The following is a 12,796-nucleotide window of genomic DNA, read 5'->3' as shown; positions in this document are numbered from 1 at the left end:
CAGAGGAGCCCAGGGTCATAGCTGTCAATTTACAGATTTGAAAATAAGGGACCAGCAGCCAAAATAAGGGATTTTAGTCAACCAGTTAAAAGGGACCAGATAATTTTGGAGAGCAGCGCCGGTTTTTAGCCCTTCCTTTCCAGAGGTTGCTGCTCAAGACACCAGCTGATGAAACACTGCAATTAAATAACTACAAGCAGCAACCGCTTTTTGCGCAAAACGAAGTCCAAGCTACGAAGATGCTGCTGCAGTTCTGTATCTTTTCTCTCGTGCTCCATCTGCAGCTCTCAGTTCCATCAGGTGTGGTGGGAGGAAGGGGGGGGGGAATAGCGCCCGAAGTAAACCCGCAGATCAGACCATCTATGCTAGTCTACCACTACAAATCTATGGGAGAAGTGCTTGCGGTCCTTCCCTTGTAGTCCTTGGAACACCTGTCCGCGCCTCCGCCTCCTCCTCTCCCTCCTCTCTCTGAACTGCTTTCTCCATGGTTGCCCTCGCTCTCCTCTCAAGGCTCCTCAGCAATTCATAGACCATGCCAGGCTGCCCATCTCATTCGGGTCCTTCGGCGGCACAGCCGCAGTACGGCCTAGCGGGAGCGGGCACGGTGGTGACGGGCAGAGGGGAGGCCCGAGGCAGAGACACACAGGCGGCCACGAGGAGGATGGCGGCGGAAGGGCCTGAGGCTCCCAGGGAGGGGCTCCCGGGGGCCAAGGCTGGTGAGAGGAGGCCGGAGGGGGGCGGGCCAGGCAGCCAAGCAACACAGTTGGAGCCTCCCTGGCCGGCAGAGAGGGAGGGAGAGGAGCTGCTTCCTTTGAAACCAGGGAAATTTAAGGGACATCCATCAATAAGGGACAGCAGCGGGACATGGCGCTGGGATAAGGGACTGTCCCTCCAAATAAGGGACGCTTGACAGCTATGCCTAGGGTGGGTTAGCCTCCAGCTGCTCCCTCATTTCCACTTCACAACAACTCTGCGAGGCAAGCCAGGCTTGAAACATGGCGACTAGGACAAGGTCTCCCAGAGGCCACTCATTTCTAAACTATTTCAGCTGGGGCATGTGGATGGGCTCCTAAACAGGGACAGGCAAGAGTGTCTCTGAGAGAGTACAGAGTGCCTTGTTTCCCTGTCCGCTTTTAAATGTCTGGCCTGGCAGCCCTTGATAAAATTATTTAGAACAGCCACGTGAGATACCAGGTTAGACTGGGAGTGGAGTTCAGTCAGTGGCACCCAGCTAGCATTGTGCCTGGAGGCAGGATTTGAATCCGGGTCTCCCACGACGGATGATTTAATGCAGTGCCGTCAGATAACCTGCACTATTTCAGCCTCTAAATCTAGAATCTCCCCTGTGCCTGTTTTCATGCAATGGTAAGTTCCTAAAGAAGCCTTCGCCGGATGTGTTGGACTACAATTCCCATCAGCCTTAGCCGGTGCAACCGATGGTCAGGGATGATGGGAGTTGTAGTCCAAAAAATCTGGAGGGCATCAGTCTGCTGACCTAAACAAACCACATTCAGCTGAGAACAAAACCTTGGCACTTTTGTAGACTTTTATCTTTTTTTATGTGGCAGATTATCAGAAGACTGATAACTCTGAGGGGAAGAGTCATAGCTCAGCGTTACAGCATCTGCCTTGCGTGCAAAAGCTTTTTCTACCCCGAGGGCCAGATCCCCTCCTGGGGTAGCTCCCAGGGGCCATATGTCAGGTGGGCGGGGCCTGGGACAAAAGTGGGCAGAGCAATTGATGTGACTCCTCCCTTTGCCTCATTCCAAAGCCCTTGCAAAGGGCCGGGGAGAGGTGGCCTGGAGAATGTTCTGGGGGCCAGGCAGTGATCATGGGAGGACTTTTTTCCCCCCCCTCCCTGCTTTGAAATCCCCTAGCTCCACTGTGCTCCGTTAATCCTTGAAATTGAATTGCTGCTTCCCTTTTTTTAAAAAACCCCTCTCACTTTCTGAACATGGCAAGAATCAAAGCAGATAAAAGAAGGGGCTTATTCACATATGAACTACGGAACTCTATCCTGCAGGAGGCTCTGATGGACACCAGCTAAGAAGGCTTTAGAAGATAAATTCATAGCTATCAACTTTCAGATTTGAAAATAAGGGATCAACAGCCTCACCTGCCCCGGGGACAGTCTACGGGATATCTAACAATCCGGGATAGCAGCAGGAAGCAGCGGGAAACGGCGCAGGAATAAGGGAATTTCCCGCAAAAAAGGGGAAGGTTGACAGCTATGGATAAATTCATGGAGAAGAATTTGTGACTACCATGGATCATGGGACGCGGGTGGCGCTGTGGGTTAAACCACAGAGCCTAGGACTTGCCAAGCAGAAGTTTGGCGGTTCGAATCCCCGCGACGGGGTGAGCTCCCGTTGCTCGGTCCCTGCTCCTGCCAACCTAGCAGTTCAAAAGCACATCAAAGCGCAAGTAGATAAATAGGTACCACTCCGGCGGGAAGGTAAACGGCGTTTCCGTGCGCTGCTCTGGTTCGCCAGAAGCGGCTTAGTCATGCTGGCCACATGACCCGGGAGCTGTACGCCGGCTCCCTCAGCCAATAAAGCGAGATGAGCGCCACAACCCCAGAGTCGGCCACAACTGGACCTAATGGTCAGGGGACCCTTGACCTTTACCTATACTGCGTTTAAAACCAGAATCACATTTGGATAGAAACTGTTTCTCAGGCAGCTAGTCCTAGTCTTTATAACCCTGTACCTTCTTCTAGAAGGCAGAAGCTGAAAGAGATCATTTCTGGGGTGCGCACTATCCTGCGCTATCTCTGCTGCTTTCTTATGACACCTGGAAGCATAGATTTGATCCAAGGTGGGAAGAGTGCACCCAATTATTCTATCCGCAGTCTTTACAACCCTGGACAGCATTGTTTTCCCCCTGGCCGTTCAGCTCCCAAACCACACACACAGACCATAAGTTAATACACTTTCCACAGTACAATGGTAAAATGCCATCAACAGGTCCTTTGAGAGATTGTTTTTCCAGAGGATTCTCAGAAAATATAACCTCTGCTGTGCTCTCTTCACCAGGTCTTTGCTGTTTTCTCCCCAGGTTAGGTCGTCTCTCAACTCCGTTCCCAGAAATCGTAACACTGAGACCTGCTCCACACACTTCCTCTCAATAATAAGTGGCTGAATTATTCAATTTACATTTCCTAAAGTCCACAATAATCTCTTTTGTTTTCTTTAAGTGAAGGAGTAAGTTCTTTTTCCTGCACCACTCCCCCAACTGCTCAACTTCCTTCCTCTAGGCTGCCTCCCCCTCTCCAGCCGTGATTAAACCAACCACCGTTGTATAATCCGCAAACTTAATGGTCTTATTACTGGGGTATTTGGGGGCACAGTCAGCTGTATAGAGCATATATATAAAAGCGGGCTCAACACGCACCCCTGCGGGGTCCCCGTATTCATGATGAGATCCGCAGAGACGTGGGAACCCAACCTGACCCTTTGGGAACGGCTTGATAGAAAATCTAATATCCACCTGCACAAACGCAGTGGAAGTCCCAGATCTAATAATTTGGGCACCAATCTATGCGGAAGAATAGTACAGTGGTGCCCTGCAAGATGAACGCCTCGCAAGACGGAAAACCCGCTAGACGAAAGGGTTTTCCGTTTTGGAGGCGGTTCAGAAAACGAATTTCCCTATGGGCTTGCTTCACAAGACGAAATGTCTTGCGAGTTTTTCTGACTTTTTTTTCCTCCCCCCCTCCTTTTTCTAAGCCGCTAAGCCGCTTATCAGCTGATCCGCTAAGCCGCTAAAAGCCGCTAAAAGCTGCTAAGCCAATAATAGCGCTAATCCGCTAAGCCGTCAATGGGCTTGCTTCGCAAGACGAAAAAACCGCTAGACGAAGAGAATCGCGGAACGGATTCTTTTCGTCTTGCGAGGCACCACTGTATTAAATGCAGTACTCTAGTACAGTGGTACCTCAGGTTACATATGCTTCAGGTTACAGACTCCACCAACCCAGAAACAGTGCTTCAGGTTAATAACTTTGCTTCAGGATGAGAACAGAAATTGTGCTCCGGCGGTGCGGCGGCAGCGGGAGGCCCCATTAGCTAAAGTGGAGCTTCAGGTTAAGAACAGTTTCAGGTTAAGAACGGACCTCCGGAATGAATTAAGTACTTAACCTGAGGTACCACTGTACTCTGATCCTGCTCTGCGTATGCCAGTTTACCGGACTGGATGGGCCAGGGGCCTGATCCTGCAAGCCTCTTCCAATGTTATTCTAAGCGCCTTCCTTCTCCTCCTCTCCTAGCTTCCGCCACTTTTGAGGACTTCCGGATCCGACCGCACGCTCTCAACGTGCACTCCTATCGCGCGCCGGCTTTCTGCGACCACTGCGGTGAGATGCTCTTCGGATTGGTACGCCAAGGGCTCAAGTGTGATGGTAAGGCTTCCTCTTTGATTTGATTTTTCTGCGGGAAGGCGGAGGGTTTTTTGTCTGCCAAGACCTGGCTTGGCATTTCCTCCCAAGGCATAAAGACTTATTTGGATCATTTGCCCATTTTGTCCCTGAAGACCTTTCCCCTGGGGGGCTGAGGAACATCTGTGCCCTCCCTAGATGTTGCTGGACTCCAGTTCCCATCAGGCCCAGCCAGTTTGGCTGTTGCCCAGGGGTGATGTCATGGGTGCTGCCAAGGGAGGGGCAGGGGGGACTGCTGCCCCCCTTAGATCAAGCAAAACAATAGAAATACGCACCGGATTTTTCGCTCTATAAGACGCACATTTCTCCTCCTGAAAAGTAAGGGGAAATGTGTGTGCATCTTATGGAGCGAATGCAGGCGGGAAGCTCTGCTCAGAGCTCCCTTTAAAAAGCCGTGTGGAGTGCATGTGGCTTTTTCCCCGAGGAGGGAGAAGGGCAGCTCACCAGTCCCTTCTCCCTCCTCGGGGAAAAGCCCCCAAGAGCCACACACACGCTCCGCACGCTCTTTAAAGGGAGCGCAGCTCTTGGGGGAGCCTTCATTCCGCTGACCAGGAGAGGCTGTGCGCTGCTATCCCAGAAGCCAGGACAGCAAGAGGGATCGCTGCGCAGCAATCCCACTTGCTGTCCTGGCTTCTGGCTTAGTGCGCGGCTCTTGTGGGAGGTGGGGGAAGGGACAGAGCACGTGGCTTTGTCCCCCCACCTCCCGCAAGAGCCCCCAAGAGCCGCACTCCCTTCAAAGAGCCACACGGAGCGTGTGTGCGGCGCTTGGGGGCTTTTCCCCGAGGAGGGGAAGAGCTGCCCTTCTCCCTCCTCGAGAAAAAGCCCACAAGCGCCGCACACACGCTCCACACGGCTCGTGAAAGGGAACGCTGAGCAGAGCCTGGGATGCATTCAGGCTCTGCTCAGCGCTCCCTTTAAAGAATATTTTTTCCCTTGCATTTCCCCCTCTAAAAACTAGATGCGTCTTATGGTCAGGTGCGTCTTATGGAGCGAAAAATACGGTAACTAACGGACCAATCATGTCGGTGTCCCCCCCCCCAACTAAAATCCTGGCTATGTCCTTGGATGATGGGATTTGGAGTCATGGGCTCCCTCAAGAGTAATAGACGTGCTGTTTTTTATTTATTTATTTATTTATTTATTTCACTGCAAGAAAACTTTGCATTAAATTGTGGAAACTGAGCCACAATTTGCTTTCTTACCTCACAAAATATCTGCTTTCTTACCTCACATATTCTACTCTGCTTTTGCTATCTGTTAGAGAGGAAGGTGAGGCAAGAATTTTTCCCCAATGGCCGGGAGCCTTCTCTTATTTGGGTGCCCTGTCAGACGCCCAGCGATTTTCTTGCCGGCACATTTCCAAGGGTATCATGAGGTCTAGAAACATCCCTTAAGAAAAAAGAAAAAAGAAAAAAGGACAGCTGAGAATCTCTACTGCCCAAAGAAAAGGAAATAAAATATTTGGTACCTGTAGAAAAATGACATATCAGGGAGAAGAGGACGGGGGACACCCTCTCCTTGAAACATTAGGTTTGTTTTGCCCCCTGTTAAGTTTACCCCCTCCTGCCATCCCAAGTGGCAGAGTCCGGACGCAGCTTGGCCCCTTCGCCTGCTGTTTGGGAGCAGCGGCCCAGAGCGTTCCAGTCTCCCACGCAGGGGCCGCTGCCCTTGGGCTTTTGGTTTTGACCTCCAAAGCCACGTGAGCCTTTGAGCCACATGCTCTCGCTCTGCACCTGCCCTGGGGCCCCGGCAGGACACAACGCATCGGGCTTTTAGGCCATTACGGTGCTTAATGCTTAATCGAAGGCGGAAAACCTCGCCCTACCACCAGCCCCTTCCACTGCTCGGTTCCCACGCGGTTTGCAGAGCATTTGGAAACGCAGGGAACTGCATTTATACTGAGTCACCTACTTCAGTATTTCCTACACTGGCTGGCAGCAGCTCCCCAGGGATTTCACGCGGGGGGGGGCGGTTTCTCTTCCAGGCCTACCTCTCCGGGGATCAAACCTGCAACGTCCTGTTTGCAAAGGACCAGGTGCGCAGCCTGGAAGTCATTCTGGACTCACAGCTGTCCATGGAGGCACAGGTCAATTTTGTGTCCAGGGCAGCTGTCTCCCAGCTCCATCTGGTGCGCAGGCTGAGACCCTACCTGCCCGCAGACTGTCTCGCCAGAGTGGTGCATGCTCTGGTTATCTCCCGCTTGGACTACTGCATTGCGCTCTACGTGGGGCTACCTTTGAAGGTGACCCAGAAACTACAACTAATCCAGAATGCGGCAGCTAGACTGGTGACTGGGAGTGGCCACCGAGACCATATAACACCGGTCTTGAAAGACATACATAGGCTCCCAGTACGTTTCCGAGCCCAATTCAAAATGTTGGTACTGACCTTTAAAGCCCTAAACAGCCTTGGTCCAGTATACCTGAAGGAGCATCTCCACCCCCATCGTTCTACCCGGACACTGAGGTCCAGCGCCGAGGGCCTTCTGGCGGTTCCCTCGCTGTGAGAAGCCAAGTTACAGGGAACCAGGCAGATGTCAAAGAGATAAACAACTACCAGACATTTAGAAGACATCTGAAGGCAGCCCCGTTAGGGAAGCTTTTAATGTTTGATGTATTACAGTATTTTAATGTTTTTTTTGGAAGCCGCCCAGAGTGGCTGGGGAAGCCCAGCCAGATGGGCGGCATACAAATAATAAATAATAATAATAATAATAATAATAATAATAATAATAATAATTATTATTATTATTATTATTATTAAGCAGATTCTCGTGCCCCGAGCCTTTCCCCGCATCCGAACAGTATCTGGTTCAGTATTCCCTACACTGACTGGCAGCAACTCTCTGGGATTTTCAGGAGCCTGCCCCAGCCCTGGAGGTGCCAGGGTTGGAACCAAGGGCCGCTGCCAGTCAGTGTAGGGAATAGGGAACTAGATAGTCCCCAATTCCTCTTCTCTCGGTTATCAGAATAACTAAATTGTTGGTGTTTGTACCCCACTCATCTGACTGGGGTCTCTCCAGCCACTCTGGGCAGCTTCCAGCATAATATAAAAACACAACAAGACTTCAGACATTAACAACAGATTATGCTAGTAGGATTGCAAGAGGTCTTGTAAGGAGGAAAAATTATGAAATATTATGAAAAGTATGAAGAGTATGAACTATGAAGAGTATGAAGACAACTACAGTGGTACCTCAGGATGCGAACAGGATCTGTTCCGGAGCCCTGTTCTCATCCCGAATGGAACGCAAGACGGGTCGCGTTTCAATGCTTCTGCGCATGCGCGTGACATCATTTTGACAGTCTGCGCATGCGCGCGTGTCGAAACCCGGAAGTAACTCCGTTACTTCTGGGTCACCACGGAGCGCAACCCGAATTTGCCTAGGCCGAAGCGTATTCATCCCAAGGTATGGCTGTATTAGTGAAGGACTATTAAAAGTAATAGTGAAATGTTTTTTTTTTTAATTTCATGTAAAAATTAATAAATATATATTAAAAAAAAGACTTCAAACATTAAAAACCTCCCTACACAGGGTGACCTTCTAAAATTTGTATAGTTATTTATCCCTTTAACATCTGGCGGGAGGGCATTCCACAGGGCGGGTGCTACCACCGAGAAGGCCCTCTGCCTGCTTCCCTGTAACCTCACTTCTCGCAGGGAGGGAACCGCCAGAAGGCCCTCGGAGCTGGACCTCGGTGTCCGGGCAGAACGATGGGGGTGGAGACGCTCCTTCAGGTATACTGGGCAGAGGCGGTTTAGGGCTTTAAAGCTCAGCACCAACACTTGGAATTGTGCTCAGAAACATACTGGGAGCCAAAGTAGGCCTTTCAGGACCGGTGTTATGTGGTCTCTGCGGCCGCTCCCAGTCACCAGTCTAGCTGCCGCATTCTGGATTGGTTGTAGTCTCCGAGTCACCTTCAAAGGTGACCCCACATAGAGCGCATGGCAGTAGTCCAAGCAGGAGTATAAAACTATACTCGGGTTAAGAACTTAATTCATTCCGGAGGTCCAGTCTTAACCTGAAACTGTTCTTAACCTGAAGCACCACTTCTAATGGGTGCTAATGGGGCCTCCTGCTGCTGCTGCGCTGCCGGAGCACAATTTCTGTTCTCATCCTGTTCTTAACCCGAGGTACTATTTCTGGGTTAGCGGAGTCTGTAAGCTGAAGCGTATGTAACCTGAAGCGTATGTAACCCGAGGTACCAGTGTACATAAAATTTCAATTATATCAGCATTTAATTCTTCTTTCATGATTGTCGCTGCGTCCCATGTTTCTAGCTGTTCTTATTTTTTTTTATCTGTAAGCCACCTTGAGTCCCTCGTCAGGGAAAAAGGCAGGGTGTAAACAAATACCTTGATGATAACGGGCTTAAGGCGGCTTCCTCTCTCCTGCCTCCCTGTGCTGTTTCTGCTGCCAACCTCGTGACCCTGCCATTTTTGACGCTCCTAATCTTCCTCCCAGGTTGTGGGCTGAACTACCACAAGCGCTGCGCCTTCAGCATCCCCAACAACTGCAGCGGAGCCCGGAAGCGCCGTCTCTCTTCCACCTCCTTAGCCAACTCTCAGTCCCTGCGCCTCTCCATCACGGACTCCTTGCCCTCCAGCTCCGAAGATCTGGTGAGTGCCCATGCGCCCCCTGCTGGCTGCATAGCTGTCAAGCGTCCCTTATTTGGCGGGACAGTCCCTTATTCCAGCGCCATGTCCCGCTGCTGTCCCTTACTGATGGATGTCCCTTAAATGTCCCTTAAATGATGTCCCTTAAATTTCAGAGGAAGCAGCTCCTCTCCCTCCCTCCCTCCCTCCCTGCCAGCCAGGGAGGAGGGAGGCTCCAACTGTGTTGCTTGGCTGTGTTGCTCACCCAATAAGAAGTCTAAGAACGACTGGGGGGTGGAGCTTGCATGCCTTGTGTGTGGCTAGTTAATGCAAGCTGAGGGGTTTTTTGAATGCTGGACGCCATTTTGTTGCACGTGCTGCAGTGCAAAGCCAGGCCGGGGAGCCATCTTAAGTTGAGGCTGCATAGGCCTTGTGGTGCATGTGATTCAGATTCTATTCAGTTGAACCTCTGGTTACAAAGTTGGTTGGACAGTGTTCTCGGAGCTACCAGCATGAGTTTGACCAGACTGCAGGAAGACTGGAGTGCCTGGAACAGGTGAGGCTGCAGGTCCCTTATTTTCAAATCTGTAAGTTGACAGCTATGTGGCTGGGAGTGGGTCTGCCCTGCCCACCTCCCCACCTGGTTCTGGCGCGAACTTGCCTTGGCATCCCTTTGCCTCCATAGCTGTCAACCGTCCCTTATTCGGCGGGAAAGTCCCTTATCACAGCGCCGTGTCCCGCTGCTGTCCCTTATTGATGATGTCCCTTAAATTTCCCGGGTTTCAAAGGCAGCAGCTCCTCTCCCTCCCTCCCTCCCTGCCAGCCAGGGAGGAGGGAGGCTCCCACTGTGTTGCTTGGCTGTGTTGCTCACCCAATAAGGAGTCTAAGAATGACTGGGGGGTGGAGCTTGCATGCCTTGTGCCGATCAAATCGGCCACGTTGCCTGGGGACTTGCCTTTGCTCAGCGCTTCCCAGCGGAGAGGTGACGGTGGTTTTCCTTGCTGCATCCCCTTTGCCGGGTTGCTGTGCTGTGGGAACCACCGCTTGAGGCTTTGTTTGGCTGCTGGCTGGGCTTTCTGCCTTTGGTTCGGAGGGGCTCAAAAGTTGAACATACCTGTGCTCTGAAAATCCTTTATTTTGGCTGCCGATCCCTTATTTCCGAGGCTGTTGGTCCCTTATTTTCAAATCTGTAAGTTGACAGCTATGTCTGCCTCGAGAGACAATGGAGTGCGCTTCCAGGGTGAAGACATGATTTGCTTTAAACAGTTTTCGACGGTGCGTTTTAAATTGTACAGGGAAGTTTTTGTTGTTTTATGTCGTGTTGTGTTTTAATTTGCTGGAAGCAGCCCAGAGTGACTGGGGTAACCCGTCAGAGGGGCAGCAAAACAAACAAACAAACAAACAAATATTATTACAGTGGTACCTTGGGACGCGGGTGGCGCTGTGGGTTAAACCACAGAGCCTAGGATTTGCCGATCAGAAGGTCAGCGGTTCGAAATCCCCGCGACGGGGTGAGCTCCCGTTGCTCGGTCCCTGCTCCTGCCAACCGAGCAGTTCAAAAGCACATCAAAGTGCAAGTAGATAAATAGGTACTACTCCGGCGGGAAGGTAAATGGTGTTTCTGTGCGCTGCTCTGGTTCGCCAGAAGCGGCTTAGTCATGCTGCCCACATGACCCGGAAGGTTGGTGGTTCGAGCCCACACAAGGATGGCATTGCAGGGGGTTGGACTAGATAACTCTTGGGGGGTACCTTCCCTGAATTATACATGCTTCTTTCTCCTCTCCTTCACTGCTGCTTACTTGCTTAAAACAGAAGCATGGAGCTACTTCAAAGAGCCCTTTTGCAAAGGGCTTAAACATCCATACTCATCAGCTGATGAGTGGGGATTAAATCTTGCCTTGGCTGCACAATCCTATTCCCCACTGAAAACAGGGTACTCAGTGAATCGGGTGGATCCCAAATATAACGCCTCAGGGTAGAGATGGTGTTCTTCTATGCCCTGGTGGTTTGCTCAGAGCTGATCCTTCTCCCTCCGGCTCCCCTTTCTCCCCCTCCCTCCTCGCAGACTCGGAGCCTGATAGAGACCTTCCCCCGCCGGCTGACTTCCTCCACCTACATCGGCCGCCCCATTGAGCTAGACAAGCTCTTCCTCTCCAAGGTCAAAGTGCCCCACACCTTCCTCATTCACTCCTACACCCGGCCCACCGTCTGCCAGTACTGCAAGAAGCTCCTCAAAGGCCTCTTCCGCCAGGGCCTCCAATGCAAAGGTGAGGAGGGGGGGGATGGGACCCCGAGGGAGGGATCTGGGCCTCCCATCTGCCTCGGGTTGGGGATCTTCAGCCGTGGTTCTCCAGGACTTGTTGGACTGCAGCAATAAAACTTCCAGCACGTTTGCAAAGCTAAGCAGGGTCCGGTATAGTTCCAAATTGGGTGGGAGTCTGCCTTGATATTCCTGCATTGCAGGGGGTCAGACTAGATGACCCTCGGGTCCCTTTTATGATTCTTTGACTACAACTCCCACCATCCCCAGCCAGCTTTGCCCCATGTTCAGGGATGATGGGAGTTGTAGTCCAGCAGCACCAAGGCAGGACATTTGCAGGTCCTTTATTCCAAGTCTGGCTATTGGTCCATTTAGACCAGAATCCTTTGCTTGAAACTTTTTAACCTGCTGCTGATCTTCCACCCCGCCTTGCCTCCTTCCCCAACTCCTTCCAGATTGCAAGTTCAACTGCCACAAACGTTGCGCGACTCGGGTGCCCAATGACTGCCTGGGGGAGACGCTGTTTAACGGCGGAGGTGAGTGACGGCCGCTGTTCTCGTTACGTGGAGGTGGCTGGAGGGGAGGGACCTGGTTTTAACTCTTGAGATGGGTGTGATTTAGCTTAGGACCCACCAGTTCAACGTGTGTTGATCATCTGGGTAAGGCTTCTGTTTGAGCCTCCAGAAGCTGAAACAGAAGTGTTGGGTTGGCTCAAAGCTCTTTGCAAAAGTACTCTTTGGAGAAGTTCTTTGTAGCCAAGGAGGCAAAGAGAGGAGAAGGAAACCCTGAATTGTACAAGCTTCTTTCTCCTCTCCTTCACCTCGCGCCACTGCTGCTTACTTGCTTAAAGCAGAAGTGTGGAGCTGCTTCAAAGAGCGCTTTTGCAAAGGGTTTTAACCTCCATGCTCATCTGCTGATGAGTGGGGATTAAATCTTGCCTTGGTTGCACTTTCCTGTTCCCCACTGAAAACAGGATTGCAATTAATTATTATAACCACCACGTGTCTTCCTGCCCATCAGCTGATATCACCAGTGGCTGATTGACAGGTGGGTGTGCATTGAGGGGGAATAGCCTTGTGGGCCAAATTGAACTCCCAGGCATGGCAAGATTTGCCCAATGGCTGGATGATCCCCACCCCTGGTCTACCCTGATTGGCAGCAGCTCTTTAGAGTGTCAGACTGGAGTCTCTCCTATCCCTACCTGGAATTGAACCCGGAACCTTCTGCACGCAAAGCCAGATGCTCTACTGCTGAGCTACAGCCTTGCCCCAACGATTGGAGAAGTCTTGGATATATTTAATTCCTCTCCTATGACCCTCCCAGATGTGCAGATGGAAGAAGCCAGCGACCTCAGTGAGGCCGACAAGAACTCGCTCATGGATGAATCGGACGACTCTGGAATCATCCCTGGGTCCCATTCAGAGAACGAGATGAGGATGGGCGAGGACTCTGACGACAGCAAGTCCCGGGGGTGAGGAAGGGCCGTCCCTGAAACCACAGCTTCGTTT

The 12,796-nt window shown here is 51.4% G+C and overlaps 1 protein-coding gene across 2 annotated transcripts in view; it reads left to right on the top strand.

Moving 5' to 3' along the window:
- The window catches only part of PRKD2 (protein kinase D2), a 53,110-nt gene that overhangs the window by 19,699 nt on the left and 20,615 nt on the right, over window positions 1-12,796 (top strand). For both annotated transcript variants that reach the window (XM_079985357.1, XM_079985358.1), the window contains exons 3-7: window positions 4,265-4,396; window positions 8,898-9,052; window positions 11,094-11,295; window positions 11,744-11,824; window positions 12,612-12,759. In XM_079985357.1, coding sequence (XP_079841483.1) covers window positions 4,265-4,396; window positions 8,898-9,052; window positions 11,094-11,295; window positions 11,744-11,824; window positions 12,612-12,759 — 718 coding nt within the window. The remainder of the gene's footprint in view (window positions 1-4,264; window positions 4,397-8,897; window positions 9,053-11,093; window positions 11,296-11,743; window positions 11,825-12,611; window positions 12,760-12,796) is intronic.

This window comes from Podarcis cretensis (assembly GCF_951804945.1).
Source record: "Podarcis cretensis genome assembly, chromosome: 8".
Lineage (NCBI taxonomy): Eukaryota > Metazoa > Chordata > Lepidosauria > Squamata > Lacertidae > Podarcis > Podarcis cretensis.
Note: the sequence above shows the minus strand (reverse complement) of the source record. Positions and strands in the feature narration are given on the sequence as shown.